The 26421-nt window shown below is 40.0% G+C and overlaps 1 protein-coding gene across 1 annotated transcript in view; it reads left to right on the forward strand.

Moving 5' to 3' along the window:
- The window catches only part of PRKCE (protein kinase C epsilon), a 154620-nt gene that overhangs the window by 65389 nt on the left and 62810 nt on the right, over window positions 1–26421 (forward strand). Inside the window, exon 9 of the mRNA XM_067565081.1 lies at window positions 12986–13140. Coding sequence (XP_067421182.1) covers window positions 12986–13140 — 155 coding nt within the window. The remainder of the gene's footprint in view (window positions 1–12985; window positions 13141–26421) is intronic.

Here is a 26421-nt window from a genome sequence, read left to right on the forward strand (position 1 = left end):
CAGTTAGCTCTTTTGAATGCAGCATAGGATTTCCCTTCTACCCCCAAAATCTCTTAAAGTACAAATGAAGAGCCAGCTCCTTTGCCACTTAGTCATGCAAGTAGATCTCACTCACGTGAGTGGTCCTGTTGGAATCAGTGATCTACACTAGAGAATAAGATCTGAAGAATCAGATCCTAAATTAAGAGCAGAGATTGAATGTACTACTTCTCTGTCCGCTCCACCCCCATCCCCTGTTATACAAAATTGCCGAAATGCCATACATTATGTGCCATTATGATGGCATGGTCAGATGATAATCCTACAGTCTCCTGTTTGGTGAAGAGTGATGTTGGAATTTCCCTTATCAAGGCATTAAGAATCAGATAGCCCAGATTAGGGCTTCTGGGTTCTACAGTAGTACAAATAATAATAATAGAAAGTAGGAAAGAGCAAATAACATATGCATAGGTATTGTACCCTGGAGTAGAGGGCTATACATGCATGGTTGATTAATGGATGGGGAGATAATTCCCCCATAAAAGATTGATAGCTTCAAAGAATAGCAGCCCCGTAATGATGAGTTGGTGAACGCCTGAATGCTTCATTGAATGTTCACCAAGCTTCCTTTCATGACTACTCTTGAGAAGGAAGGTAGGTGAAGGGAACAACTGCCCTGATTCCCTCTCTCCTTCCGAGGCACAGAGAACATAAAAAGCAACAAAGAATATGTGGTGAAAAGTGTTTCTGGAGCAGACCGCACAAGAACTTAAGTTTACACAGTATGTGCGCACACTGGTGCTAATGGGATTAATTCGCCCATGTACATATACAGCCTGTATGTGTGGGTTTTTTTATATTTTTAAGCACAGTTTAAAAAGTTTTTGTGAGTTGTTAATCATTGTTTTCTTGGCAGTAAACTAGCATTAGTGTCAGTCTCATGTTAATCAGGTGAATAACTTATTTACAAAACATTAAATTAACTGTATGAACCAATTTTGAAATGTTGGTTTATGCACACTTTTTCTCCTTCACATCGCCTCTGTGATTTATAGAATCATAGAAGATTAGGGTTGGAAGGGACCTCATCATCTAGTCCAACCCCTTGCTCAAAGCAGGACCAACCCCAACTAAAGCATCCCAGCCAGGGTTTGTCAAGCTGGGCCCTCAAAACCTCTAAGGATGGAGATTCCACCGCCTCTCTAGGTAACCCATTCCAGTGCTTCACCACCTTCCTAGTGAAAAAGATTTTCCTAATATCCAACCGAGACTTCCCCCACTGCAGCTTGAGACCATTGCTCCTTGTTCTGTTATCTGCCACCACTGAGAATAGCCTAGTTCCATCCTCCCTGGAACCCCCTTCAGGTAGTTGAAGGCTGCTCTCAAATCCATCCTCACTCTTCTCTTCCGCAGACTATACAAGCCCAGTTCCCTCAATCTCTTCTCATAAGTCATGTGCTCAAGCGCCCTAATCATTTTTGTTGCCCTCCGCTGGACTCTCTGTAATTTGTCCACATCCTTCTTGTAATGGGGGGCCCAAAACTGGACATAATACTCCAAATGTAGCCTCACCAGTGCCGAATAGAGGGGAATCATCACCTCCCACAATCTGTTGTCAATGCTCCTGCTAATGCAGCCCCATATGCCATTAGCCTTCTTGGCAATAAGGGCACACTGTTGATTCATATCCAGCTTCTTGTCCATTGTAACCCCCAGGTCCTTTTCTGCAGAACTGCTGCCTATGCAGTCAGTCCCTAGTCTGTAGCAGTGCTTGGGATTCTTCTGTCCTAAGTGCAGGACTCTCTACTTGTCCTTGTTGAATCTCATCAGAGTTCTTTTGGCCCAATCCTCCAATTTGTCTAGGTCACTCTGTATCCTATCCCTATCCTCCAGCATATCTACCACTCTCCCCAGCTTAGTGTCATCTGCAAACTTGCTAAGGGCACAATCCACTCCATCCTCCAGATCATTAATGAAGATGTTGAACACAACTGGCCCCAGGACCAACCCCTGGGGAACTCCGCTTGTTACCATCTGCCAATTAGACATCGAGCCATTGATCACTACCTGTTGAGCCCAATGATCTAGCTAGCTTTCTATCTATCTTATAGTCCATTCATCCAACCCATACTTCTGTAACTTGCTGGCAAGAATACTGTGGGAGACCATAATAAAAGCTTTGCTGAAGTCAAGATGTATCCTGTCCACCACTTTCCCCACATCCACAAAGCCAGTCATCTCATCACAGAAAGCAATCAGGTTGGTCAGGCATGACTTGCCCTTGGTGAATCCAGGCTGATTATTCCTGATCACTTTCCTCTTTTCCAAGTGCTTCAAAATGTCGCATCAGAAGCTGCTTGTCCTTCCACCTAAGGCACGAACCCTTTCCAAGAAGTGAGTTGGTGGAAAAGGAACAAACAGAATAGATATTAGTGATTCCGCCCTCTTCATTATCTTCTCTAAATGGTTCTGTTTTAGCTTCTTTCCCTTCTTCCCCCAGTAACACCAGGATCTTTCAGAATCTGATGGACAGAATGACTATGTATCTTTGAACAGACCCTTAGCATAAATTATTCAAAATGCTGAAATTATGGGTAGGGAGAAGATTGCAATACCTGACAACGGAAGGCTTCTAGATCCAGTTCAGGAGCTGTGGAACCCTCTGGAATCTGTTCCATGTGTGTCTAGAAAAGCTAGAATCCCTGTGAGATGGCCTAGTCTAGTGGAGCAGGGCACTGGACAGGGAGCCAGATAGGAGTTCTCTTCCAGTTCTGCCACTGACCTGCTGGGTGACTTTAGACAGGTCACTTCCTCCCTCTGTGCAGTTTCCCAAGTGTACAATCAATATAATGTTACTTGACCTCCTTTCTGTAAAGCATTTTGAGACCCATGGGGAAAAGGGCTCTATATATAAGCTAAGTGTTACTCTTTTTATAAAGACCCCAAGGCAGGTGCAGCATTAAATATGTGTGAATATATAGTGGACTAAGTCAAATGTTCAAAAGCTGGTGAGTTACTTGTACTTGCAGAAAATATCTGCACATGAAAAATGTCCGCATATCTGCATATAATTGTATGCTGAAAAGGCTGATTGCATGGGCCCATAGCCATGGTGCTATATCAGACTTCCACACGCAAAGTAGCTTTTTCACATATAAATGCAGATACACGTTTGTGAGTGTTTAGACTGGGTTTACCTTATAAAAATTATGTTTATATGCATAAATACTATATATGCAGTGGTGTTGTAGCCATGTTACTCCCATGATATTAGACAAGGTGGGTGATGTAATATCTTTTACTGGACCAACTCGAAAGTTTGTCTCTCTCACCAACATAAGTTGTTCCAATAAAAGATATTACTTCACCCACCATATCTTTCTAAATACTATATAGTCAGGTACAGTAATTTAATTATGGTAAAAAGTCGAGTAGCTTTATTTGGAAGCTTGGCTTTCCTTTGGGAACCTTGCAGATCACAGTGCAAGAGGAACAATGTTGTCTTCATGTCTGAAAGCTGACACATTTCAAGGGATCTGACCCTGCATGTAATTTGCACGTGAAAAGCCCAAGTGGTCATCTTTCCAGGTAGCTAACAACAAAGGGCTTTAGGTGAACAGATTAAATGTTGTTAGTTTTGTTCTGTCTTTGTTTGATTGTAAGATGCTTTAGAAACAGTTATGCTGTTCTAACTGGGGCTCAGTGTTCATATTTTCCCTATAGAAATCAAAATAAATAAATATTAGTTGCTGCCAAAACACCATAACATTGTCTTCATGATGACACTGTATTGGCTTGGTATAAGGAGAGCTTGGGGGTTGGTGTATTTTTCTGCCATGTTCATCAGGCCACTGAACAAGAGGCCTTTAAATTTATCTCACCAGAACTATTCTGCTTTCCAAATAGCTCTGAAAGAAAATAAGATCAAAGAATTTCATAAAAAGCCCTTCTAACGGCTTATCTGTCTTGACATGAAGTATTAGAGAGATGGCCTGAAAAGCTTATCCTACTTGCCTTGCCTTCCGAAGTGACTGGAAATATAACATGGGATATTTCTGCACAGCATCCAAGTTGTGACTGGCCCTGGTATAAATGGGAAGAAGGGCACAAAGAGATCTGACAGAAACCTGCCCCTGTGGGACTCACATTACTTTAGGGGGGGCAAGCAGGAGGTGCTGTCTGAGAGACCGTCCTTCTGTGAGCTACCCTAGGCCATGCGGCTCTGCACCATGGGCCTAAAAAGATTTAAAACATTGGGCAGAATGTTCAACTGCCACAGATGGTATTTATCGGCAGGTTAGTGTATTATTTTGTAGTGGTGGATTTTCCGAAGCTTTTTATTTCCATTTGCTGCAAAAGTTAAAAAGAGAACGTGCAGAGGGAGTTAAACTGATGAACATGGCAATTAGCTTGCTGCTGTTCTGAACCTGCATTACATGTCCAGACCTAACTAATTCAGTTTGTTGCAGTATTAAGCACTTAATCCTTATCTAAAACCTAATAATTCTGTGGGATGGGAGCCTCTCTATTAAACTCCATGGTCTTTTTGGGCCTAAGGTAGGTAGATAGTCTAATCCCCAACAATGATCAGGAAGAACTGTAACAATATATTTATTAAAAATCAGAATAACTATCTTACAATCAAAATGATGGCCACAATATTTTGCACACTTGTGAAATCCTGGCCCTTCTGAAGTCAACATGAGTTTTGCCATGGACTGCAACGGGGTTAGGATGTTACCTTCTGTCTTTATTAACTAATGTAAAAAAATAAATACCTGGAAAATTTCTCCATCCAGGCTGACACAGGGGTGTGTATTTATAATTCCCTGTGCTACCTTGAATTACTCCAAACCAGCATCACTGACTATAAATTCTTTAAATATACTAATTTATTGTGAAACACATTTCCTTTTTACTTGCCATATTACAAACCTGATGTGCCCTCTAATCCAATGTATGCAGTTAAGTACAAAGTAGTCATTTTACTTACAGTCCTTACATGCAAAAGCACTTTGAAGGCAGTATACAAATGCAAAAGTATCTGTAACTTACACAGGCTGCAGGAAAAGCTCTGGGAAAGAGCTGTTTTAATTTATTATACAGATGTTAATTCCAGATTCATGGTGCACAGCAATTTAAAATGCATATTTCATGAGGGCCCAATCCTAGAGACAGCAGGATTGGAATCAGTGAGTGTTTCATCAGTCAAAGAACTACAGGTGTTATCACTCTTGTCCATGCTTTGTAAGGGGCTCATGCCCAGCCCTGGCAGGTGACCTAGGAGGTGTTACATTATTATTGGTGTCATCTTCGGTGGAATAATTAAATGAAGTTACCTTCTTGCTGCCTTAGGTAGCTGTCCAGGTAGAACTTAACCTTCCATAACACTCCTGAGTTATGATAGGCTGTAATTTTGAAAAGTCTGTGACCTAGTGCTGAGCATATAACGGGTCCTCCATTAGCTTACAGAGTCACTTATACACCAGCAGCATCTGGCTCATTGGAAAACACTTTGGGTTACTTTAGGGACATGAAAGGCTACATAAAACAAATTCTGTTGTAATTCTAAAAACAACATGATATATAACAGGAAGTCAATGGTAAAACCCCCAGGGCAAAAATAATATAGGGAGCCTGCTTTGTGCACATTAAAATTGGAGCACAGGCATCCTGCTCAAGTTAGAACCCTAGTCAGAGGCTTCATTTGTTATTTAAGTCTAGGCCACAAACACAAGACATTAGGCTAATCTAATGTAGAAGTTATAAGATGCTCTGTACAGGCTCCAAAAGCATGAATTTGAAAACCTAAAACTTGCATCCATGATACAGCCTTCCTTGACCAGATCAGAGCTTGTTGTTTCCCGTTACTTGGGTCGAGTGGGAATGTGAAGTTAGGTAACTGCTTTGGCAACACCCTTAGCCCTCAACACTCCACAATCCACCTAAGCGCATAGTGGGATCCTACAGGTATCACACAGCACTACCAGTTGCTATTCCTGCCACAACCTTCCTGGACCATTGCCGACTGAGTTCATAGTATGGGCTGAATATGGGACAGGGCCAGTAATATAAAGTGGGTGGATTGTGGGGGAGGCGAGGCCCAGCCTTAATGCTGCTTTTTCCCTTCTGTTCCTAGGTAAAAGTTTGTATCCAATCAGACTGGCCCACCACAAGCTATTTTTATTTCTGGGTTTTTTTTTTCCAGCCAGTGAATTTTAATAGTGGTTTTCCTGGAACAGCCTGGAAACTAACATGCTCTATTTAGACATACACCAAGTACAGCATGAACAATGTCAGTTCTGCCTATTCCCCTCAGACATCCTTCAATACACTTTGGAGGGGTCATCGCTAGGAATGAGGGGCCATCTTGGTCTCCATGTCTGTTGAATCCTTGAATTTATTATTGAGGCTGTCAGCAAAGATGATGCTTATCCACTAGGCCTTGAGACCTTTCAATAATAAGTAGATCACCAAGCTGCTTTCAAATTGTGATAATCATTGTAGTAATAATTTATTAATAACACCCTGCACTAATATATGGTAATAATTTTCACCTCAGGCTCCCAAATGTTTTCACAAACTATAGAATCCTTTATTATAAACAGGAATCACTACATCCTCCGCTGAAATGCAGCCAATTCTGGGAAGGAAAGTGGCAGCTGGTTAACAGCACACATTGATATTATACAGCAGTTTATGATAGTAAGTGAAGAAAAATACTCTATCTTCTTCAAATGTCAGCTACAGCTGACCTGTTTGGGTTTCATATTTGGAAAGTCTCTCGCTACCAACTGGGTCAGCCAGCCCCCAAACCATTTGTAAAGTGTTAGATAAAAATGCAATTGAGCTGTATTTTTATTTAGGTTCTCATGTGGCCTCAATCATTATAGTGTCTGACTACCTCAGAAATATAATGGATATTTCCTTGCAATAGCCCTGTGATGTCAGGAAGGATTATTATCCCCACTTTACAAATGGGGAATTGAGGCACAGAGAGATTAAGTGACTCTCCCAAAGTCACAGAAAGAGCTTGTCATCTCCTGACCTTCAGGCCAATGTCTAGCTACAAGACCAACCTTCCTCTAAAGGGCAAAGGCTGAAGGCTCTTAAAAACTGATCAGCAGGGAGAGAGGAATGAAACTGAGTATAAGGTGCATGACAATGGTAGTTCCAACCAACCTGAAGGAAATTAAAGCAGCTGGATTGTCAGAAATATTTTTGTTATATTTGTTACCTCTTGTTTATATAGATTTCCAGTTGTATATTATAACTGAGTCAGAGGTGTTTTATCAGTAAACACTGTGAGAAGAGATTTTATAAAATACACACTGAAAATACCCCAGACTTACAGTTCTTGAAATGTTTAAAATTGGTTGTAAGCTCTAGCCATCTCCTATCATTTCTGGAAGTTCATCCCAATGAACAGGAGGCTACAATGGAAGCCATTTCTTCTAATCATTCACAGAAGCAATTTTTTAAGCACCATGGAAAAATTATTCTTATGCCTTAATTTTTTTTTAAAAGCCATAATTGGCCTGAAAATAGACATTGAAAAATATAAAACAATAATCAGTATAAACATAACCCCCCTTTTACATATCATAACCTTTTCTCAAAGGATTTGTGTTTGAGTAAACTTCAAAAGGAATAAAAGTTTTATAAAGTATATGAAGTTTTATTTCTCTGTATTTCTCTATATCTCTTGTCTTACATATACTTGTACATTTTGCAGATGGCCCTTCCCAAGATTGGGGTTGGGAGAGATGTTTGAATGTAGGATTCTGGTTCATTCCCATCTCTGGTTCTTTAAGACTCTCATTTAGTTTTGTGTACTAAGTACAGTGTATCTGTGCAATTTCAATCAGAAGCAGGAAATGTTTATTCAAGTTCTAATGGGTGGGACAGTTGCTGCAGTTTTAGGTAATTTTAAACAAACCGTTTGAGCATCCTGTTTAAATAGAGTTAAGTAATCACAGTTTTGTGCTAGTTGGGAAAGAATTTCATATACTCATGATTTGAATAAAATATCATCTTACACAGCATACCAAAGGCATGATATATTTATCTGGCTTCTTGTGAAACAAAGATTTATGTTGACTTTTGTATTGATAACAGGTTTAGTATTTTTATAGTAAAACACACTCCATCATTTAACAGAAGATTTAACTCATGTATAAGCTATATTTATGTTTTAAATTTAATCTTAGTCAGCACACATTCTTAATTTTTCTAGTGTGATTTTATTTCCTTAATTTAAATATTTTTCGGTAGTCTCTGCAAAAATCTGATTCAGATACAACTTTCTGATACTGTTTCTTAGAAAAGTCTACTGAGACAGTGAACTTAGTGTAAGGGCTTAGTGAAAATCAGGAAGAATTTATTCACACCCATTTGCATGAGAAACATAAAAGAAGGAAAAAATGGTACTTGGAGTATGCTGATAAGTCTTATCAACTTTGAATTCTAGTTCAGAAGTATATCTTTGGTGCCTTTCCTGATTTCTGTGCTTTGAACAGTTGCACGGATAGATCCTAGAGTCTAGGCCTGGTAATGAAAAGATTGCTTGCCTGGCATATAGCACGGATACACGTCTTGGGTATGAAACTGGGAAACAGATTGGATGATTTACTTCTGCTTTGTAATATTTCACTTAATAGGGCTGGGTTCAACTCCATGTCGGGTCACATGAGGTTCATTTGGGGAAAGGTTTGTCCTCTTGAAGTTGCCAGCAATAATTGCACTTATTTTTCTCTACCAGTACATTTTTTTAAAAATTGCGATCTAATGAACCATTAAGTGAAAAACAAACAAAGAATAGGGTGGATTAAGGGATGATATAATAATAATAAATTCTTAAAAGGGGTAGGCAGTGATCATTTCTCAGGGGTAAACAATACTTCAAAAGCTATCGTTCCCAGTCTCAATTCTTATTTGGGATTTACCTGGAAGTTTGTTCCCCAGTGATGGTATCTTTTCACATATAAACAACTAAAAGGTTGTAGAAAGTCATGTATCAACGCAAAATTGATTGGCAAGAATATCTAACTCTGCTAGGAGGAGGTTCTTGGTCATCAGTCACACCTCCACAAAGATGAACTGGGATGGGCTGATTAGGTCCTCAAAGATTATTACTATTGTTTATTTCTGGAGGCATCCCCACTTTTCCCAACAGAAAAGAAGCAATGGTCTGTGCCCCCAAAGAATTTACAATCTAAAGACAGACAGACAGACAGTGAGGACAGGAACAATGAGCATTGCATATATACTGCTAGGTTAACAAAAATGTTAAAATCTAACTTGTGTGTTTATAAAATCTGTAGAGAGGAGGAGGTGATGGTAATCAGGACAGGAGATAATGAAGACTTGGATGCGAGCTTTTGCTGTGGAGATAGAAAATAAAGGATGGATCTTAGAAATGTTGAGGAGGGTGAAGAGGCAGGATTTGGGCACAGCTTGAATGAGTGGAATAAGAGAGAGGATGAATCAAATACAGCTTCAGTGTATAAATAAATAAATAAGTAAATAAATGAAGCGCAGGCTTTCGTGGCTGGGAGGAAGGTTGTGGTGCTGAGGGTTACAAAGAAAGAGGGTAATTGAGAGGGAAGTTAAGGAGTTTGGTTTTGCCCACATTAAGTTTAAGGGGACAGTGAAGCAGCCAGGAGGCTATATTAGTGAGGCAGGCCAAGATGAAAACTTGAAGACAAGTCAGGACAGGCAGATTTGCAAGTTATCAGAAGAGATGTAGTTGAAACCAGAGACAGGAAAGGTACCATGGAAATGCAGATTAAAGTTGAAAGCTTTTTTGTTGTTGTTTTCCAGACTGTTTAACCCAAATCCTTTTTGCCCTGAGACACTCTTACCCCCAGTCTCTGTTTAGATTGTTTTAATTTATTATTTTAAGTGTTTTCATTCAACCATAAAGTCTTAGAATTCAAGGAAGAGAGGGTTAGACTAAGGGAGAAAACAAAAACCTTTAAAAAAATATTTAATTACTTCAGAATACATACTTGCTTATTTTATGGTCCTTTGCTTGTTTTTGTTTTGCATAACACATGCCAAGAGGGGATTAACCTATAATGGCTTTGTTTGTAATCTTTCCTTTTATTTCAGTTTATGTCATTAAGGAGTTCCCAGGACTGCTTCACGTTTATTTTGTTTATCAAAACATACTTCTCAAATGTTATAGATAGGGAATCTAAGAAATAATCCAAACCAGTTTTGGAACAAAATTAATTAATAAGACCTTATATAATATTTAACTGCTCGAGGCACTTGTTTGTCAGTACTGTACAATATTGTGTTCTGTCCACTTTGTACCTTCCCCATGTTAATGTTTTTAATAAATCTAAACAAATCTAGATAAATAAATAAATAAATATAGACACACATCTAATGAATGATATGTTGTTCTCTGATGTGCCTCAGTTTCTGTACAATGATGGTGAAATCCTGGTCGTATTGAAGTCAATGGGAATTTTTCCATTGACTTCAATAGGTCCAGGATCGCCTCATGAATTTGTGTGTGTATAATGCATATAATGAGAGAAGAAATAGGAGATAAGAAAAGAATACATATGTTCTTAGCATTAGGAACCCAAATTCTGAGTGCTAAAGAGTTAGTGGAAGAATATAGCAATACATTTTTTTCTCAGCTGATACAGTAGTGATGGAAGCCAGAAAAATACCTACGGAAATAGATTTCTCAAACACAGTTTGATATAGATGCCTACACATGTGCTCCTATTTTAGTATAGATTTATGCCCGTTTCAAATTGGGCAGATCCTTTCTCTACAGCAGTGGTTTTCAACTTATTTACCATTGTGGACCTCATCTGCAGCTCTCTATGTGTTATGTGGGGCACATACACACAATATGTACTACCTGTCTGTCCCGAGGATGTCACGTGGGCCACAACTGTGTGCTGATTGTGCTGTAAGTGGGCTGTGGGTTGAGTAACACTGCTCTAGAGTGTAGGTAACAAAAAGCCAAACAATGAGCTTAGAAAAGCAGGGGGTCATAAAAATACAAGAGTCCTGTTTTCTCCAGAGAGATGCTGTCTGTGCCAGTGTTGCAGTATTGACACGATCCATCTTATTACAGTTGATTATACAAATTGACATTATACTAAAAAAAACCCAGCATCCCCTCACTTGAACCCTTGACATAAGGAAACCATGGTTTTCAAAGACATTTCTGGCTGCCAATTCTAATAAAACTGGCTGTAATACACACCTGGGAAAACTAGGAAGGCTGTTTGAAGTGTATGTAGTTGGAGAGTGTAACCTAAAGGCATGTTTTGTAGGCACTTAATGCCTTGTCGAACAAATGCCACAGTAGGATAAATTTATCCATAGTACTGTTAAACCAGCTAAACCAAGACCCAATTTGTACACTTGCCTAGAGAGATGAGCAATTGGTTTGTAGAGCATAACCTTGATTGGTCAATAGGTGCCTTCTATTTGAAAGTATGAAGGGAGATGTGTGTCGGTACCTTGCCATTGCTGGGACAAGAAGTTATGTTGCTGAATCCCCTGTGCTGCTGTAGCTGCTGTAGTGTAGACATATCCTCAGAAACAGGATGCTGGATTGGATGGCTCTCGGGTCTGATCTATTCCAATAGGGGAAGAGCTTGCTTGCATTTTCTTCTTCTGCATCCTCCAACTGCGATTTTTACAGGGCTAGCCATATGTTTCAAGCCCCCTTCAGGAAAGCATTCCCATTCAGGACAGCACGTAAGCACATACTTAATTTAAGTCGGTGGTATTTACGTACATGTTTAAGTGCTTTACTAATCTGGGCCTCAGTTAGGGCAAATCATTAAAGACGTCAGTTAACATGAGTTTTGATACCAACTACATTAGATAATATCAGTCCATTAAAAAGTACTAATCTATAAAATGTGTGATATGTTTTTAGATCTTGTGCATAGGAAGACCTATTTTAATAATAACAAAGAATCTGAAAATAGGCATGGGTTACAAGCAAAAGGTGAAAGTGCAAGAGGTGGGAGATTTAGGGCTAATGATATAGAGAGAGGCAAAATTCTAAGGATGAGCAAAAAACCTTGAGAGAAAATCGGACATAGATGATAAAAATGAATGTGTGTACCATATTCTTTGCCTATGCTTGATCTGCATGTCTGTTTACGTTTTAAGCTCTTCGAGACAGGGACCTTTAAAATGCCTCATGCACATAGTGTTGCCAACTCTTGCTATTTTATTAAGGCTCTTACAATATTTGGTGTGTTTCTGAAAGTCCCAGCTCCCAGAGTCAGGTGATGGTGTGAAAATGGCAGCTGCCATTGAAAAATGAAGCAGGTTTCTATCTCTTATTGCTATGGAGAAAAGTATGAAAAAATGAGCCCTGAAGATTCAAAAGCCAGCAGACAACTAAAAAGAACCCCAAATAGATTATTTAAAAAAATCTGATTATATTTAAGCCAATCGTATGATTTTTGAGAAGGCCTGATTTATGATTTTTGAATGCTTGCTATTGGCAAAACTGGTTTCTATATAAGTAATTATTAATAATAATATGTATTGTGAAGTTATAATTTGGAAGAAAAGGTATTTTATAGAGTAAATGATAATATGTAGGGATAGGGAGCCAGGTGGGCAGGCAACCTTCAAAATTGTCCTGCCCTTCAGCAGCTGACAGAATCAACAGTGTCTTGTTGTATTTATTTTTAAATGTTTTTAACAGTATGTAAATATTTCCTTAAAATTACAAAGCTGACTGTAGTATTTTAAAAGCCTTATTGCTTTTTAATAGCATTTTAATTCTCTTCCCTTTCACTTTCATTCACTCTTTCTTGAATGAGTCTTCACTGTGGTTTTTTGCTTTTATAATTTTTGGCTGGCGGCTTTCCCTAGTTCAGAATTGTAGCATTTGTTTCTTTGGTTTCTTGACGCAAATCCTGCTGTCGCCTAATGTGTAGTTTAAAGCAGCCTTTTGTGTGGCTGAAAGAAATTAGCTAAATAGCACTGTTTTAATTAATTTCAGGACCGCCTCTTTTTCGTCATGGAATATGTAAATGGAGGAGATCTAATGTTTCAAATTCAGCGCTCACGTAAATTTGACGAGCCTCGATCCCGCTTCTATGCTGCAGAGGTCACATCAGCACTCATGTTTCTTCACCAACATGGCGTCATCTACAGGTACTTTTTTGATTAAGAATGAAGTATTCTTGAGGCTTAGGGCTGATTTTGGCTGAAATCCTCTGTCTCTTAGCAACCAGATTTAGATTAGTTGTTTGTTCCAATTTGCTTACATAGAACTTTTTTTGGCTGTTTATCATTCAGAATGTTAACATTTGAATAGTCTCTGCAGCAATCGCCAGCTGTGTGTGCCAGTTTTGTATTATAGTACAAATAAAGCTTTTTTTGAAAAGCTTGGCACATTCTGACCTGGAGGTGACCTTTTTGCAGATCAGCGCAATCTCTTCACTTTCCTCTCTGTGCCATAGATTTCCTCTCGTTTTCGAACTCCCTGCCACTTCCTGAGTTTGTTTGTCCTAGTTGTCTCCAGTCTGATAGAATTGGGATAGTAGTTTGCAATGCTTCACTTTATGCCCTTTCTTCTTAACTGTTAGAGTGAAGTCTCAATCCTTAACAGGAAGTGGCTCTTTGCAGACAATTTGGATTTGCTTGTTACTGCCCCAAGTCCCCATCTGAACAAAAACAACTAAATCACTAATCTTCCAGTTTAAAAAAACAAAACAAAACAATTTATGAATATTTTTGTTGTGCTGTGAAGAATGCAGATAGGAATAAATATTTATTATTAGAAACGAGCAACCACTTGAGAAATTTTCACCCTACTATCCATATGTTTATTAAGTCCTTTATCTTGTCGTTTCACCCTTCCTCTCTTTTTGAATTATTTTTGGCAGCCTGTCACCACTTGCGATAAATCTTGCCTGCCTGTAGCAAGCAGAATAGCTGTAGGTTTTGAGATTGGGTCTTTTGTGTCTTACTGTTTCTGGTGTTCTTACTCCTCCTCTCAAATTTTCAATCTGACTTATTTTAGGGGAGTGATGGGGGAAAACCGAGTTGTCTAATGTGAAAACAGTCTAGCTGAGGACATGGAATTTAAAAAATTGATGGACTCATTTTAAAAGGTGCTGCGTTAGAGCTGCTTAGAAAATGGAGTCAGTGAGAGCTAGAGATGGCCAACCCTAGTGCCGAGAAGCAGTTTTCTGTCCAAAATCTGTTTTTCGATGGAAAAATGGGCTTTTGACTTAATGAAAATTTTTCACAGAAAGTTTTCCATGGATAATTTCAACTTTTCATTAAAAAATGGAATGGTTTCATTTTTTTTAATGAAAATAAAAAGTTTTCAGTGGAAAGCAGACACTTAATTAAAATTTTCATTGCGGCAAAACCCCATTTTTCCATCGAAAAACAGTTTTCTGACAGAAAAATGTTGACCAGTGCCTAGGGTTGGCCATCTCTAGCTGCTGCTGGCTGCAGTTGGATGTCTTGCTGATCCACAACACTAACAATCAGGTTGTAAATCTCATAAAAGTAAAATCAGTTCAACAGATCCAATTTGGACTCTTTCTGAACCCTCTTATTCTAGGGTTTAAATGGTTCCATGTGCTCAAACCCCAAATACATACCTTATCTTTGCTGCCTGTGAAAGGACTCTTCCCCCGTCCTTTTTGTTCATTTCCAAAACAAGCACATCAGTAGGATTTAGGTAACTACTCTCTGAATGTTTTAGAATTTCATAAATTGCCTTTGTGGAGAGGAAGGGAGAAGGAGTTTGATGGCTTAATATGTGAAGGATTTTGAGGATTAATTCTTCTAAAGAGGCTAATGTTCATTTCCCAGCACTGGTAGCTGGAATTTACACCCTGAGTAATTAGCAGTTAATTTACTGATTTCATTGAACCAACAAAAAGGTTACTTCTCAGACAAATTATCCCTACTGTGAAGAAAATCCAAATTGATAAAATTACATTCCACCTTCCTTATATGGGTATGTGTTATAATTTCCCCCCTCCTCCTCCTCTCTCTCTCTCTCTCTCTCTCTCTCATATGCAGAGCTATTGTGCTTTGGCTTTGCACTACACTGGATCACTGTGTACACATTCATTCTAACTATGCCTTTTTATCATACTCTAAATGCATGCCTCCCAAGAATGTTGTGATGAGGGAGCAATGCTCTGTGATTTAAAGCTTGCTGAGATAGTCTCAGCTGCTGACTCAGTAACCTATATTGACATAGCTCTGGCATATTGTAGTAAAACATAGTATGGTATTAAAAGAATTGGTGGTGTATTTGTACTAGGGCTAGTTTTTGAGAAGAGACAAGTCAGAAGAAAAAACATGAGTTGTGATATGAAAGCAAGGAAAGTCCACTAAGAATACATCTCTTCCTGTTGCTCTATTTTATTACAATTTTTCTGACCTGGACATAGTTTTATTCACAGTAAATATTAATTTCTCAGCTGAAGGTCACTAAGAACCTTAACAACATATCAAATGTAAATCTCAGTTACTTTAAATAAACAATTGAAGGTATCTCATCCATAATCATAGATTTATAGAAATGTAAGGCTGGAAGGGACCTCCAGAGGTCATCTTGCCCACTCCCCACCAACAATTCCCTGCACTGAGACAGGACCAAGTATGCATAGACCATTCCTGACAGGTGTTTGTCTAATCTGTTCCCCAAAACCTCCCATGACTGGGATTCCACAACCTCCCTAGGTAACAGTGCTTAACTGTCCTTACAATTAGAAAGATTTTCCTAAAATCCAACCTAGATCTCCCTTGTAGCAAACTGAGCCAGACATCTTGTCCTACCCTTGCTAGGCATGGAGCACAATTGATCACCATCCTTTTTATAACAATCTTTTACATATTTGAAGACTGTTATCATGTCCCTTGCAGCCGTCTCTTCTCTAAACTAAACATGCAAAATTCTTTCAGCCTTTCCTAATAGGTAAGGGTATGATTCTGTCATGGAGATCACAGATTCCATGGCTTTCCAGGACCTCTGGGACTTTTTCTGGGGCACGGCTGGAGCAGCTGTCAGCCCTGGAGCTGCAGAGTACTGTCTACTGAAACAGCTGGTTGGCCATCAGTCCCAGGCCCGCTGGAGCAGCCGTCGGGATTGGGTCAGCTCCCCTGAGACTGGAGCAGCAGAGAAGCGGGAGCATCCGGAAGCCCCAGCAGCTCTCTGTTTGTCCTCCCGCCAGGATATTTTTAGTAAAAGTCAGGGACAGGTTGTGGGTTTCTGTGAATTTTTGTTTACTGCCTGTGACCTGTCCCTGACAGGTAGAGTAATAAAATACAGAAGAGTGATGAAAATTATAACAGGTTTAGAAAGCAAGACCTATTAGTAAAAGTCAGGAACAGGTCATGGGCAATAAACAAAAATTCACAGAAACTCACAACCTGTCCCTGACTTTTACTAAAAAATACCTATGACAGAACCTTAATCTTACTAATAGGTCTTGCTTTCTAAACCTGTTATCATTTTCATTACTCTTCTCTGGACCTATATGTTCAAATCTTTCTTAAAGTGTGGTGCTCAAAACTGGACACAGTACTGCAGCAGACCTCACTAGTGCTGAGCAGAGTAGAACAATTACCTTACAAGTCTGAAATATGACACTCCTATTAATAATCCCAGAGTGACGCTTGCCTTTTTTTGTAACAGCAACATACTGTTGACTTATACTATAAGAAAAGGTTATGATTCATACACAGGGTGATAAACCCTTCAGAAATGCTAAAATACACCAGAATGCAATCATCTTTCAGGGAAAAGATCCATAATTATTGTTTGAAACATTGCACTCAGTCACTGGGACATCCTCAGGGCCATACAGTAGTATATATGTTGTGTCGATGCAGCCCACGTAACACAGAGAGAGCTGCACATGCGGCCCACAGGTTGAGAACCACTGCTCTAGCTAGTGGTCTGGCTTGTTGGTCAGATTTTTAGAGCATTACAATGTTAGTTAGTGATCATCTTCTTTAATGGTCAGTATTATCCTCATTTCCTCCAGAGTTCAAAGGGAAAGCTAGTTCCCCATTTGAAAAAAGAAATTCACTTCTAAGTTCATGCCTTTGCAATTGGCTCAGCAGCAGTTTCCTGTTTTATTTAAATTATCTGTGTAATAGTTAGTTATGTATCTCTGTGCTGTTGCCTTATCTGATTCTGCTGCTTGTGGTGAAAACAAAGGTCGCATTCTCAATTTATATAAATATTTTTATATAGCAATATATTGCTGTTTTTTTAAAAAAGCCCAACCATATGATTGAACTTTTGTATGCTTTGTGATGTCCATCTAATGAGGTTATGGAAAGCTCCTCTGTGCAGGGAGTGTATCTTCCATGTCCTTCACCATGCTAAACACATTCTCAGAGCTTAACAAGTAATAAGTAAACTTGAATGATTTTCCCCCCAGTCTAGAGTTCAGGCATCTCTGGGGCTGAGTTGGTCAGGCACTGCACTGCCTTACCCACAAAGTTGGTAATGAAAACTCTTTCAGCTCAGTCCAGACCAGCAACACTCTTGTTATTTGTGCTGTGCCATTCAGACAGACAGACAGACCAGTTATGAAAAATTGTACCATGACTTCATGATTTGAAGCTGAGACTACAAAACTGATTTTGTCTGTGAACCCACTGATGAAAGACCATGGACCACATCCATTGTACCATTCGATTCTTAAAGTCAGTCACCAGTAGTTTGATGTACTCTGCTGTGTAGGGAAGTGTGCACTGAGCTAGCAGTGAAGAAACCATCAGTTCAGTCTCACCTCTTCCACTGGCTGCTACTTTTATATTTCTGTGCACTTCACAATCTTTATTATTATGTGCTCTAGTTTAACCAAAAATTATTGTACTCACGCAGGAACTCCTGGGTGAAATTCTGAGGCCTACTTTGTGCAGGAAGCCAGATTGGGTCATTAAAATGGTTCCTTTTGCCTTAAAAATCTATGAAAGGACACTTAATGAATTCTTGTTATTCCCAGCTGAGGCCCCTGGAATTAGATTGAGGTACCACTTCTTTAAGGCAAATGCCAACATTCATGTTTATCCTTCTAAGCCAACTTTTAGGTGTACAACCTCGTGATCTGTATGTCTTGTTTCCATGAGGATTTTAGGGAACAATAGTCATACCATGCAGTATTTCTGCAGCACACATCAGCACCAATTAAATAATTCAGCAGGACATTCAGTCTAAAACAGGAGATAAGAAGGTTGAACAGTCACAATTTCAGTTCACTTTAAATTGGTAAGGGATGAAAAATATCTTAAACAATAGTTGTCTTTTGTTGTGGGCTAGTTTATTCCTTTATTTAGGTTGTAAGCTCTTTGGGGTAGTGACTGTCTTTTCATTCTGTGTTTGTACAGCGCCAAGCACAATGGGAGCCTGATCCATGATTACAGCTCCTCGGTGCTATGGTAATACAGATAAATAATAACAATATTCCAGTGTGCCAAAGTAGCTTATTTCAGCTTTTGTGGGTTCCTGCCCCAAATGCTCGCCTCCTAAAGGTATAGCTGTGGGTACTTTCTAAGGAATAGACTGATTTTGATGAAGGACACCTTAGCAGACTGTATTAGGAAGAATTTGAATATAAATATGCTTGTGCCAGTCTCTGTGTACATCTGGGTTTTGTTTTGTTTTTCTTACAGAAACTCTGTGTTCTTTAATGCTCAGAAAGTACAGTAGTTAGGATGTTGATTGATTATTTCCTTTGAAGATCAGCACTTTCTCTATCAGTGCAACAGTGTGTAATGACGCACATCCAAGTTTCTCAGAGAACAAGCATCTAGAATTAAAAGTACCTTCACTGGTGTTTTCTTTGTACAAAGTGCAATATTTAGAAAGTCTGACTGCAATTGTGGTTGCTGTACAATTCAGTGCAACCTAGACAATGTAATGCAGTTATATTTTAACACCTATGTAAACCCCGCATATTCAGTGGCCACCATTTTAAAAGTTAGCATTTTCCAGGTTAACTCAGTCTGGTATTTTGAATGGTAGCAACCAAATAAATTGATTGAAAAGTATTCCCCCTGATTTCTTTGCATGTTAACATGTTGAACTAAAACTAGAGATATAGTAGTTTAGATCTACTTTTTACTATATAAAGAGCATTTAATACATACACAAGCTTTTTAATATAATCAGACACCTGAAAAACAGTGAGGCATTCAGCATGTTATCTCATGGAGGGCTAGATTGTCTCTTGGTCTATATGGCCATAGGGAGGAGTAATAGGGATCTTACACTGCACAGGATTCCCAGACCTTTTGTCTGGGCACATAGGAATAAGGTGGCACTGTGCACCTCCTACATAGTGCTGCTGGCCTATCCCCCTCCCCCAACACATTGGCCATCACAGCTGATCTGGTTTGAGGGTGTCTTTGCTTCTGGCTTAGGCCAGTGTAACCAGCGGCTTGCCTCTTGGGCTGGAGAGCATGGTGTCACGCTGGCTGAATTAGCGGGCGGGGGAGGGGGGGCATTTATTATGTTATTTAACATCAATATGTCAGAATTATAATAATTCATGTGAGATATGCCATGTCAGGTACCGTTAGAAAGACTATAATGTGCTAAGTAAGATGATAATGTTTATGTTAATGCATTATATGTGAAATGAAAGTTATGGATATGGTTGATGTATCTGTATTTCATATTGCGCTGTGTCTGGGCGACACCCCAGACAGGATGGCTGCAGCACTTGCCTGCTTAATGACCCATTAAGAAATTCACAGGTACAAGGGGCCCAGGGGGAGAAGCCAGGGATATACCTGATGAGTCACCAGTCACTCATGTGACCCTAGACTCCATCTTATTCCTGTAAATTTCCACAAGCAGCATGGCAAAGGCCAAAGAACATAAAAGGCAGCTGCACCCCATCCATTTTGTCTTTAGTCTGTCTTTAGTCTCCAGCCTACCTCTGGATCAACTCATCTACAACTGAACTGAACTGAAGCTGTGAAACTAAGGACTGAGACCCATCCAGGTACTGGATGTATGCCAGAGGGACTATACAAGCCTGCAAATTCCACAATTCTACTAGAAACCTGATATATATACAAATCAATTGTATGTGTCTGATTGCTTTAATCCTTTAACATTTCTCTTATAGTTTGTTTCTTTCTTTTTATAATAAACCTTTAGTTTTAGTTACTACAGGATTGGCTGGCAGCGTGGTATTTTGGGTAAGATCCAAATTTATATTGATCAGGTACTGTGGCTGACCCTTTGGGGTCAGGAGAAACCTTTTTGGTAAAGAGCATAGAGTTTTAAATAACTGATCTCTTTACTGGACCTAGTGGCTGATTGGGAATCAGAGACTGGAATGCAGTAAAGGGGGCTGTGTATATTTTTATTTTGGCTTCTTGATAACCAGTGTGGGGAATCAGAAGCCCTGTTTGTGGCTGGTTGGGAAGTCTGACTTGAGTGTCACCCACCAGTGCTGGGAAATCTGCTCTCCTTTTGCAGCCTGCCCTGACCTTGGGATTTTCAGGTGGCTACCCTAGGCATGGACGGGTCACACATGGGACCAAACCAACCCTGATTAGAGAAAGAGCCCACCTGAGGGGAATCAGGCTATTTCCTATGAAGAGCAGAAGGAGGAAGTCCAGAGGGCTAAACTGACTGATTTGCTCCCCCCCACCTCCTGTTCAGGGAAGACTGAGAGACCAGGGAATTGCTCCAGTTAAGAAAAGCTAGAAGCAGAGTGCTGAGGCAGGCCTAGGCCAGGGGAGTATGGGCTTTACCCAGTGGAAGTTTGGAGGGAAAACTTTTGTGTTTAGTTTTGAACTTTAAGTTAATAAATCAGACGCTAAGGAGGGTTGTTGTGATTGGACTGGAAAAATCCCATGTGGAGTTTATATGGGAATCCAGAAGGGAAACTGAGGTGAGGGGCTGCATGCAAGGCTGCCCTGAGGCTATCAAGCGGTGCTGTTTGACAGCCACTCCTCTACAGCTGCCAAGAAATTGTTCCTACCATCCCCCTGTACAAGGGGGAAGCAGGGAGGAACGGAGCTTCCTGTGGACGTGTCTGAGTCACAGTGTCTTCTGGTGCTCCTGCTAGGATGGTGCATTTTAGGCACCACACTCAGTTCACATCTGTGCCTTGCACCATATTCTAGCCCTAAGTTTAAGGGCCTTAGTCTCCGAAACTGGGGAATGGTGGCTGACGGGGTTTAATATGCTGGACTCCAGGCCTCTTCACTCTCCTTTATTGGATCCAGGGCGGTCGGCAATCCCTAAATGAATTTATTGATGTTTCCTTGCAGGAAAAGGCAATGGACTGGGGTGGAGAGAGGCAGGGCTGAAGAAGATGTGAAATGGGAAGAAGTGTTGGTTCTCATGGTTCTGGCATTCAGTCTGAAAGAGTCCACCCTGGCAGCTGCCTCGCTTATGTTTTGTGCTGAAGGCTGCTGTTATATAGGAGAGCCCTTTAACAAAATTTCCAGCTGTGGGCTGGAGGAGAAAAGACTGTGGGAATAGGATGTGAACCATGTGATCCTTCCAACTGTAGAATGTTCTAAAAATTTCTCCTCTTTTTGGAACTTAAGAAATTCTTCAGTTTAGATGGGGAGCATCGGGCTTGCAGAAGAATTGGGTATATAAGGAAAGATTAATGGGCATATAATATTAAGAAAAAGGTAGGTTAGCAACATTGCCTTAACTTAGGGAAAGGTATGCTATTTTCAGGGGGAGTTCCTAATGGGAAGGGCAGCATCATAATTTTTTACTCACGTTTATTTGGTGCAAGCTTTTCCTTGTGTAATGCCTGTTTTTATAACGTTACATTATGAAAATAAAGCCGTGACCCCTACCTTGTGATAATAATATGAGAGTGAGTTAATGTTAAATGAGAGAGGGTGGGAGAGAGTGGGAGTCTGCCAGGGCTAACGCCAAGTTTACATTCCTGGAAGGGCAACCATGTTCCTGCAGACTGTGTAGGAAGGGGAACAGCACTTCATGACAGATAACGACAGCAAAATCTTACTGCTCACAGGAAGTATGAGAAAAATATTTATTTTCTGTTTTGAATGTCAATTATTTTAGGATGTTAGATATTTCTGTTTTTACTTTCATAACAGGAAAAATGTGTATTATCTTTCTGCATTGGATAAGTAGACTTTAACTAAGGTATGAGCGTGTGAAATAAAAATTGACTATACCACAGCACATGTTAATGCTATGGTTTCTTGAAATCATTCAGTCCCTGCCGTTTTCTCTACAACACTGAGAAACATCTTTGTTGTTTCTATGGAAATAAATACACAAGTCCCTATCCATTATAGGTTTTTTTTAGTCTTTTTTTTTCTAAACAATGGAATGAGAATACATTTGATTTTATTTTTCATTGAGTTAAAATTTTGAAGATACAATCCTAAATTTAAAACCTTGACATTCAAAGGCTGAGACACAAACTGACAAAAGGAAGGGAAATCAAAGTTAAGGCTGAGTCTCCATTGTGCCCTACACGTTCATATGTCTCTAAAACAATTAATGATATTTCTATAATTGCTGCAATCTTTGCACTGTATTGGGAATGAGGCTTTGATCACTTGCATGCCATTGAATGCACCTTCCAATGTTCCATAGTAATATATGCCACCGCACCCTGGGCAAACTGTTCTTGGATGCTGTTCCATTTATTACCTTGGAACATTGGCACTTCAAAAGGTTTCCACCACACTTTTTAACAGAAGAGTGCAGTGGAGAAGGGGATAACTCAGTGTCACTGTTGGTCCAACATGTTTAAGCAACCCTAAGTTGTTTAACAGAGCAAGTCAAAAAATCTGATCACATTTTTTTTTTTTTTTGAGGAAACATAGGGGAAGGAGGTGTAAAATGTGACCGTTTAAAACATGGTTATTTTCGTGAAACTATTCCAATAGTCCCAATATTTTCATGGTTTGACAAAAATCTTTTATAATTTTAACATTTTTAGTTCTCATTTTGCATTTACTGTCTTTTGTTTTCTTTTTTTGGTCTAGGGTTTTTTCATTGTCAGTTTTGATTGGTTGAGAGGAGGCCCACTCCAGGAAGCTTTAAGCATGGGTCTCACTCTGTGCATGTGAAAGTCTTTTTAACTCAATGAGACTACTCATATGCATAAAGTTAAGAGTGTGCACAAATGCTTGCGGGATTGGGGTCTTGGTGGGAGTTTTCAGAATTTAATGTTGTTAATTTCAAAACAGAAAAATGTCATTTTTGAACTTTACAATTTTTTAAATAAAAAAATCCACAGCAAGTCTTGGAAAATGAAAAATCTGTCCAGTTTTGCAAATCAGCCAAACAAAAAAATCACTGAAACTTGCAGCATTTTAATTCCCAGTTTAGTTGCTTCTCAGTGTTTAAGTAGAACAGAGAAAATGAAAATTAATGTGGCTCACTAGGAGGTGGACTAAAATGACCTGATGTCACAGGACTTAGTTTTTCATCATCTCTTTATAAACCTGACAGGTCTGAATCTGTTAGTACTTTCTGCTCTTTCTAGCTTGAGTTATACCTACCTGGTATTGAACAGTAGCCAACAGTACCTGATTCTATGAGCTGTTTCAGAAGAGGTGCATTAAGCCAATTCCCTTGAAGGCAAAGTACCAACCATGCTTAGGATTGCCAACTTTCTAATTTGTGAAAACCCAACAGTCTGGCTCCACCTCTTCCCTCGAGGCTCCGCCTCCACTTGTCCCTCTTCCCCTTCTCCCCCTGTCGCTCACTGCTCTACCCCCTCAACTCTGTGAGCAGCCCCAAGGGACCTGCAGCCCCAAGCTCCAGCAGGCTGCCTGGGAGTGCAGGTCAGAAGAGCGCTGCAGCTGCACCAGTGGGGCGGAGGAGGGAGGCAGTCCCTGGAGGGAAGCGCTGGGAACAGTCAGGGCACAGTGGGCTGGAGGGGGCGGTGAACAGGTCTCCCTCCTCCCCGGTGGTAACACCTACCTCTCTGCTGGAGCTGGGATGGGAGCCGGTTCTCTCCTCTGCTGAGCTCCACTGGCTCCAGCAGTAGCTCCTCTTTTTCCTGCCCTTCCGGTGGTGGAGCAGTGGAGCAGAGGCTGATTGCAGTTACTCTGGTAACCGGAAACAGGACTTTTGGTGTCTGATCAGCAGTATTGACTGGATACTGCCAGGTTCCCTTTTTGACTAGACTTTCTCATTGAAAACCGGACATCTGGCAACCCTAAAAAAGGAAAAGATGTAGTAACAATAAACTAAAAAAAGAGGAGAAATTGCATTCCTCTGTAAAAGGAGAGTTAGAAGCCAGACAAGATGGCACCTACTTTGGAACCAGCAAGGCCAATGCCAGAGGGAAGGTAAAACTTTAGAGTAACCAGAAGGATTACAAAAGAGGCAACCAGCTAATAAGAAACCCAACATTTTCAGCAAAGCATGAAAGCCAACACCATAGTCAGAATAGCCAGTGCCAGGACTGCACCAGGAAGACTTCAGATAAGCCATAACCAATCTAGCAGGGAGAAACAGGGCCTGAAACAAAACGGACCAGCTGCCAAGATTGTGCTGAAAAGTGATAAGGCCAGAATATCTAGGGATCACTTAATACACTAATTCTGTTCAAAATTAATGTTGACAGAAAAAAGATCATTTGGATTTATTTTGAATTCAATAATTATTTTTCAGTAAGAGAAAAATAAATAAAACAAAGTGGTAAAATGTACTGATATCAACAAAAAAATGAGAATGGACCAAAACAAGGCACCAGTGAAATAAAGTTAATTTTTCATGTACGTTTTTAGATTAAATTACTAAAGAGGCCATTTAAAGAAAAATAAGATCTTGTCAATTAGCTAAATTTACTTACAAGTTTAATACGAGGTCAGGGTCTACAGTTCAGGGCCTACAGTAAATGAAAGGGAAATAGAATTGAAGCAGGACTGTATGTATAGCAGGTAACTTGTTTGGGATTTAAAGACATTCACATGAGTATGATTTGCCACATGGTGAGCTGTCTGCATGACCATTTTTCCTTCAGTCTTTTCACTGGACACGTTGGCCTCTCCTTGACCATAAACTAGTAGAATTTAGTTACAGTATTTCCATAGGAAAAAGTTTCATAGTCTCAGAGGAGCAAGAGCGAGCATGGAGATAATATTAATACACACATACAGATACACTTTTTTCCATCAAAGATCGATTTAATCCAATGCTAACTTCTGCATGGAACTGAAAGAAAAATTGCCCCTGCCATTCTCTAGGTCTCCTCTCCAGAATATGCATGCTTAACTGATGGATTTTAGAGATGGAGGATTGTATTTATGGGGCTGCTACTCCTATCATCATCACAGCATGTCAACTACAGACAGTACATACAAAATAAACTCACAAAATATATTTATTCACATGACCAGCCTGAAGTACCAGGAAAGCAAATCTGTCATCAAAAGTACGTTTATGGTGCCCAATGCGATAGTATTGGAGTGCCTCTCAATCTTTTAATGTATTTATCCTCACAACATCCTGGTGAGGTAGGGAAATATTATCCATATTCTACAGATGGGAGACTGAAGTACAGGGAAACTAAGTGACTCGCCCAAAATCACATTGGAAGTCTGTGACAGCCGAGAATTGAACCTGGGTCTCACTTGAATGACAGTCTATTTAGCCATATGCAAGCTGGGCAGCTCATCTCATGTATACCTGACAGTAAAAGGCTAGCTGTAGTATGTTAACAAGTCAGGCTTTTTCACCATTATGTCCACGCAATGGACAATGGGAATGGTGGAGCACAGAGTGACCACAAATAATTCCTCTCGTAAGAATAGGAAGAACTACAGTAAGGCTCAGTTATCACTGTGTGGCACAAGACTCCAGTTGCTTTTATACATTTCCCTCATCTACTTACTAAGTCCTGCTTATTCTCCAACAATAACAGAGAGGACGACAGATCAGCACAACCCTACATTAAAACCCAGGTAGAGTCATGTTTTGAGGACTCTGTGCCAGGAGGTGAACTCAGGGATAACAGCAACAATAGAATAGATTATCATCAGGAGCATTTAGTGGTGCAACAGCACCTGTCAGCAGTTTGTTTGATAGAGACACCTGGTCAGAGCTGGCGCCAGGCATAAGCAGACTAAGCAATTGCTTAGGGCCCCGAGCAGCTCAAGGGGCCCCCCATTAATTATTTTTACGTGTTAGGGGGCACAAATATACCTGTTTAAGGCCCCAGTGGGCTAGCACCTGGCGTCCAAATGTAACTGGGAGCCTAGAATGGTAGTGGAGGTGACTACAGGCACCTTGAGCCAAGAAGCCAGTTATAAGCTCTTACTAAAGATGGTCTGAGGGTGGGAGAGTGGAGTACCAGCTGCCGCAGGCCACCCAACTGATTTTCACTTTTGTAACTGGTTTACATGATCCCTGGGTTATACACTTGAGGACGTAATTCAGTAATTCTTACAGAGAGCCAAACTTTGGTTCATTTC

Source organism: Emydura macquarii, unplaced genomic scaffold (assembly GCF_026122565.2).
Source record: "Emydura macquarii macquarii isolate MOO-44397 ecotype Brisbane River unplaced genomic scaffold, CSIRO-AGI_Emac_v2 contig_2676, whole genome shotgun sequence".
In the NCBI taxonomy this organism is placed as follows: domain Eukaryota; kingdom Metazoa; phylum Chordata; order Testudines; family Chelidae; genus Emydura; species Emydura macquarii.